The sequence below is a fragment of the Cervus canadensis genome, chromosome X, assembly GCF_019320065.1.
Source record: "Cervus canadensis isolate Bull #8, Minnesota chromosome X, ASM1932006v1, whole genome shotgun sequence".
Classification (NCBI taxonomy): Eukaryota; Metazoa; Chordata; class Mammalia; order Artiodactyla; family Cervidae; genus Cervus; species Cervus canadensis.
Window position 1 is genome coordinate 60768357 of NC_057419.1, and position 6600 is coordinate 60774956.

At 40.2% G+C, this 6600-nt stretch overlaps 1 protein-coding gene across 1 annotated transcript; it reads right to left on the reverse strand.

Moving 5' to 3' along the window:
* Positions 1-4713: 4713 nt before the first annotated feature.
* Positions 4714-6102, reverse strand: LOC122435892 (small kinetochore-associated protein-like). Its single transcript, XM_043459990.1, has one exon. It carries the CDS (start codon positions 6014-6016, stop codon positions 5309-5311), a length of 708 nt encoding a protein of 235 aa, XP_043315925.1. The 5' UTR covers positions 6017-6102; the 3' UTR covers positions 4714-5308.
* Between the last annotated feature and the right edge of the window lie 498 nt (positions 6103-6600).

Sequence of the window (6600 nt, forward strand, 5' to 3'; positions counted from 1 at the left end):
CTCACCTCTCCCCCATCACTCCTGTGTTCATAAGCATAGATACTACCATGTATAAAATAGATAGCCAGTGGGAATTTGCTGTATGACTCATGGAACTCAAACTGGGGCTCCATAATAACCTAGAGGGGTAGGAAAGGGGTGGAAAATGGGAAAGAATTCAAGAGGGAAGGGACATATGTATACCTATGGCTGATTCATGTTGATGTATGGCAGAAACCAACACAATATTGTAAATCAATTATCCTTTAATTAAAACTGAATATTTTTTTTAAATAGGTACTTTGGATAAACACCAGATATATTTTCTGGAGATTTGGATTTTAGATTGAGCTCTGCCACAAACTTGCTGTATTAGATCCTCTAGGTCTCATGATGCATATCTGTAAAATAAGGAAGTGGATTACAAGATCTGCAAGGGCCCTTAAAGTTCTAAAGATTTAATTTTCTAAGAATGAATTGTCCTGATTTGCCAAACTCTTGGGATGACTAAGTTCAATTTGTATAAATACAATCAGATAAGACACTGTTCAGCTTTTTCTCAATAGCTTAATTTGGCTTTGCTTTTATTCTCCTTCATCCCCTAAGGTCCCATGAAATGGAAGAAGGTAGTGGGAAGATTGACTTTTTCAACTCAGTCTGAGTCTATGTAGAGTAACTTAGGCTTTATATGGCTAGATCACAGTTTGATTTTTTACCTTGTACTGACTGGTCAAGACACTTTTGGTGTGACATAGATAGACTGTGAGTCTCTAGTCAGTTTACTATACCTTTTCAGGAAAGGTTTTCAGGTATTTTAAGTTTTCAGAGATAAATGAGAACTTAAAGCCTTTTTTTAGTACATATTTGGGTGAAGACAATTATTTGAGAAAAGCTTATAGGACTAAGATTGAGCCAGTTTAAAGGGTAGCAGAGAAAATGGAAATAATGCCATTTTCAACTTGCTTCTTCTTGTCCAAGATTGTAGCAAAAGAAGGGTGTGACAACAACAAATAATAGTCTTTGGTGTGACCCTATGACTTGCTTGCTACCTTTGGGGACAAAAGAAAAGCTAAGGTCTTTTGTAGTTAAGGTCATGTCCTACATTTTTCCTCACTACTTCTCCAAATAGCCTCCTTTTTACTACCACAGCTGGGGTTTCCCAGGTGGCGCTAATGGTAAAGAATCCTCCTGCCAATGTAGGAGACATGAGAGATGCAGGTTCTGTCCCTGGATCAAGAAGATCCCTTGGAGTAGGAAATAGCAACCTACTCCAGTATTCTTGCCTGAGAAACCCCATGGACAGAGGGGCCTGGTGGACTACAGTCCATGAGGTCGCAAAAAGCCAGACGAAATGGAGCACATAACACACACATACCAGCCACTAGACGTCCTCTGATTGGAGATTCTAGATTGAAGGGGAGTAGATGAAGGCTGCCCTTCTATTACTGAGTACAAGTTCACTCTGCTCACCACATGACAGGCCAATAAATCCCAGAGATGAGGTGTTGAGGCAAGGAAGATGACTTTATTCAGAAAGCCAGATGACTGAGAAGATGGCAGCCTAGTACCTCAAAATTACTGTCTTGCTGAGTTCTGGATGTCAGGTTCTTTTGTAGGGTCAGAGAAAAAGAAGCAATGAGGAACTAAAGTCAAAAGTCAAAATAAAGAGTGAGAGGCAATGGGGAAGTAAAGTGAAAGGGTCTTCAGTCTTGCAAAACATCTATAGAGGAATCGGCAGCATTTGGAAAGGGGGTGTTAATTTCTCTATTCACAGATGGACAGGGACAGATTATCTCTCTATTGGCTGAACAAAGGCCCTTTAGTTTACAGTCAGGCAGAGGGGCAGGGTCCTCTGAGGCAAGCAATGATCCTAATAACAAAGGCAAGGAAAAACAAGTCAAAGAAACAGTTTCTCATGGAGTCAGAATTGACTTCCTCTCTGCAACAATTTCCCACTGTCGTGTGGGGAAAGGGGTGTAATGATCATTCTGGCTTAGTCAGATGGATCTTTCTGGGAGTGTACGCCATCTTTGCCAGTGTTACAAACGTTGAGACTTGTCTTCCTTTTGTTCCTCTTTTGGAACCTGACATTCTCCAGGGGATCTTCTTGTCCCAGGGATCAAATTCAGGTCTCCTGCATTGCAGACAGATTCTTTACCTTCTGAGCCATGAGGGAAGCCCGAACTTAGAATACTGAACTTCAAATCCACAATTTCAAGTTAAGAAATTCAGTGATTTTCTATGCATGGGAAGATGTTAAGAGTCACAGCTCATTAAAATTATTTCCTTGGTATGTACCTCAGCCATCTGGAGCCTGTAATTCTGTATTCTCAGATTTCACTCAGGTTTCACCATATGGATTGGATGCAATCTGATGACTGCCTGGTGGCAGGCATTCCCCTCCTCAGGGTTCACTGGCTTCATGTTGAAGGGCTGCAATTGCTGATTCCATTACTCAGGTCTTCCCCTCTTGGCCATGCATTTGACCAATATTTGAGAGACATTTCATGATCAACTTTTGTCCAATGGAGTTGGGAGGCTCGTCCCAATTCAGGCAAACTTTGATATCCCACTCCAGGTGATAAGTTTTGTATCAGACCCCATCAATAATTAAAAATTCTCTGGATTATAGCAATAATCCAGGAGACATTTTCACTTGTTGCTTCTTCCCATACCTAGAATTACACTATTGAAATTATTTTATGTTACAAGTGTTATTTCCTCAAAATATTTAGCCATAGATGTTTTGTTGGAGGCCTAATTACACATTCATTACTGCAAGAGACAACAATCTTATAAATTAAACAGAATATAAGTAATGTAGACAATGACATACTGCAGCAGGGAGACACAAAGCACAATTTGAAAACAAAGAACGAGTCCAAATAATGATTAGTATGACTAGTTATAATCCAGATGCAATAATCAAGTGACTAATGGAGCTATAACTGATTTTATGAGTTATCTGTAGTTTCATTATACTGGCCATGCACACTTATGCATGGTTTAATCTCTGAGACAAGCATGTTACTTGGAAGGATCAATCAGGTATAGAGAAAAAGATAAATGTTCCAAAAGGCATAATCGACCAAACTATTGCAAGTCATATTTAGTAGAAGGAGTTTTTTTTTTTTTTACACCCAGAAAGCTCAGATTTAAACCAATAATCCTTTTACATAGAAACCATACAAATTATAACCATATATTCCAGTTTACTCAGTCCTATGTAAATAGACCTTCTTTGTTAACAGCTTTATGAAGCCATCATGTTTCTCAATAGAATTCTTCATTTTTTTACCCAGTTCAGTATACTGTTCTGGAAGTTCTTTCTCATAAATATTCTTGAAGAGGAAGCACTTTTACAAAGGCACCAGAGTGAAGTCATAACAGTCTATATTAACGAAAGACTTAAAGATGGCAAGTTTAAATCTGATTACAATGCAATTAACCTTTAAAGCACCAATTACTATGGTGACATACAACACCTTCAGACAACTAAAATTATGACCAACTATATTCTATTAGGACATATCAGATTCTAGGAACTCCATATAATCTCTAGAATATCTGTACCATTTGCCAAATAATGTAGCTTAAAAATTATTACTCATGTCACAACACCTCTCTGATAGCTTAACATATCAAATGAACCTGATTAGTTTAATATCTCCCTTTGGGGTATCTTGGGGCCCCTTTGAAGCACCCCAAAGTTAGTTGGAGGTCAAAATAACTTTATTATAATTTGATTTGGGAAGTCCTGTCACAGGAACACCATGAAAAACATTTTAAAATACAGCATGTCCATAGATAACTGTTAAACTTAGCCAACGTGGCAATAAAAGATTTCAAAGGCAAATATAGATTATTTTAAGAGGTATATAAGCCTGAGATCTGTTATCAAGGTCAGTTTAGCATCTTCAGAAATCTTGTCTATTTTAACAGAGAGAAAAACCAAATTTACATTTTGTACCAGGTTACTTTAAAGTTTCATTTACTCAATTAAACTTATTTTAGGCTTAGTCAATCCTGACTGATGATGTACAAAACCCTTTTGGGGGTCTATTTTCCACAAACCTTTCATCAATAAACATCTTGGCACAATTTTAACTTTCAAGTTGTAAAATACCTGGAGAGATCCTAAAACATGTATTTCTAAAAGTTTACTCAAAACTCTTATGTGTATTTTCTTTCCTTAAATATTCTTTATCTTAAAAAAAAAAAAAAAACTTATATTTCATTTATATTCCTCTAAAAGTTTCTTTACATTGAATTGAGCCACCACTTACTAGTAGGTATGCCACTTAGCTTGCTGATGTGTTACAAAGAGCTCATACTGAGGCTCAAGGTCTAGTGGAAGCCGAATAGTCCACCATCTTGGCTCACATAGCCATCATTTTGATGTGGAACTTTTGTAACTGCTTCCATAGCCTTCCTGTGAATGTCCTTAATATTGAAGCCCTTTTTTTGTAATAGCATGAAAGTACAAAACTGTTTATAAATGACAATGTTGTGGGATGGGAAACCCCTTCCAGGGCCCCAAACTGGGCTTTTGTCTAACACTCAGAAATGAATTGTCAAGGAGACACATGTGCTGACAAAGCAAGATATTTTATTGGGAAAGGGCACCTGGGTGGAGAGCAGTAGAGTAAGGGAACCCAGGAGAACAGCTCTGCCATGTGGCAGTCTCTTGGTTTATGGTGATGGGATTAGTTTCATTAGTTTTATGGTGATGGGTTTTCTTTTTTCTTTTTTTTTTTTTTTAGATTAAAAGCTCCAAGTTGTATTGTTTCATATGTGTTATTGCTATCTATACCTTCACCTCATTATGAAGCCATTTCAAGTAACTTTCAGTTCATAAATTTACAGCGAGGTTACAGAGCCCAGCCAGGATGGGGCAGAATGTGTTCCAAGTTAGGAAGGGATGTGACTCCTCAGTGATGTCTCCCATGGAGCATGTATGTTTCACTGTTTCTTTCTGCACATCTTCTGGCTTCTCTGGTTGTGGCTGGTTTAGAGTCTCCTGATGCTAATGATGTGCTGCTTTTTGATCCTAGGAGGCTGATCCAAGCTTTCAGGCCCCCTCTCCTGTAGGCCCTAATTATGAACTGTGAGGTTCAGAAGAGCTGGACAATCTGAAGGCTGGGAACGAATGCTTGCTTAAGGGAGGAATTGCCATTCCAACATCAATTGTCTTTAATCCTACTGCAGAAACTGTTTTCATTCTGGGGATGGTGAGTCCTAGAAGATCATGGCCAAGAAGCAGATGTCCTAAGTAGCTTCCTCTGAGAGTCTATCCCCAAGAGAGAGCCATGTGGCCACCTGCTTTTTATCATATTTCTAATAGCTGTTCCATTTCCTCAAGGGCTGTTGTGAAATCATTTACTTGACTGCTACATAAGGTCTGTTGTTCAAGGAACTGGGCTCTCTCTTCTTCTTTCATCTTCAACTTTACCTTTAAGGCCTGTAACTCTTCCATCTGCTTTTTGGCTGTTTCGTTAAAAAGCTTCAGTTCATCTTGCAAAGTTTGTAACAGCAGCATGGATTCCATGTGATCTTCGGTGGAGTCCTGCTGTGATGCCAGGGTCTCACTGCCTGGGGTGAGACCTTTGCTTTCTAAAATTGCCAAACAGTTGTCCTGAAACTTCTCCAGCAACTCTACTTTTTGAGTCAGGTCCTTCAGCTCTCCCTGAGTTTCAATCAATTTCTGGTGCAACTGCTTGTTGACAGCCTCTAAGAGCTGGTTCTTATCCTTGAGCTCTTCTTCTGATTTCTGTTTACTCAATGGTTTGTAGCTCTTCCTCAGGTTCCTTCTGGAGGTATCTGTAGCCTTCACCTGCCCATTCTCTCGTCTCGGTTTGATGATTTTTGTAACATCATTCTCTGAAGCTCCCGAATGAGGTCTGGAAACATCAACTTCTTTGGACTTAACAGGTAACTGGCTCTTAAAAGTGGCTCGAGTTTGTGCATCTGCGGGCAGGCCGCTGCTCAGCACACAGGAGGGTTGCAGGGTGTACACTGTCTTAACCACGCTGGTCATCGTAACGAGGCGGCACGGCTGGGGCCCAGGTGCCTGCTGCTGCTGCCCGCACGCCTCGTCGCTCTGGTTCAGTGATGGGTTTTCTTTAGCCAATCATTCTGATTCAGAGTCCTTCCTGGTGGTGCACGCCTTGTTCAGCCAAGATGGATGCCAGCGAGGATTCTGGGAGGTGGTCGGACATGTGTTGTCTCCCTTTGACTTTTCCCAAACTCTTCCAGTTAGTGATGGCTTATCAGTTCCATGTTCCTTACCAGGACGTCCTGTCATAAAACAATTCATGCAAATGGTTACTACGAATAACTCATGCAAATACCTGGCCAGGGTGGTCGGTTTCAGTCAGTGTGCTTCCCCTAACAACAAGACTTAAAAGTCATGGCTAAACATCTAATTAATTGATAAAGACACTTGGACAATGTGTGCTCAGTTGCTCAGTCAGGTCTGATTCTTTGCAACCCCATGGACTGTAGCTTGCCAGGCTCCTCTGTCCATAAGGATTCTCTAGGCAAAAATACTGGGGTGGGTTGCCATGCCTTCCTCCAGGGGATCTTCCCAACCCAGGGATCGAACCCAGGTCTCCTGCACTG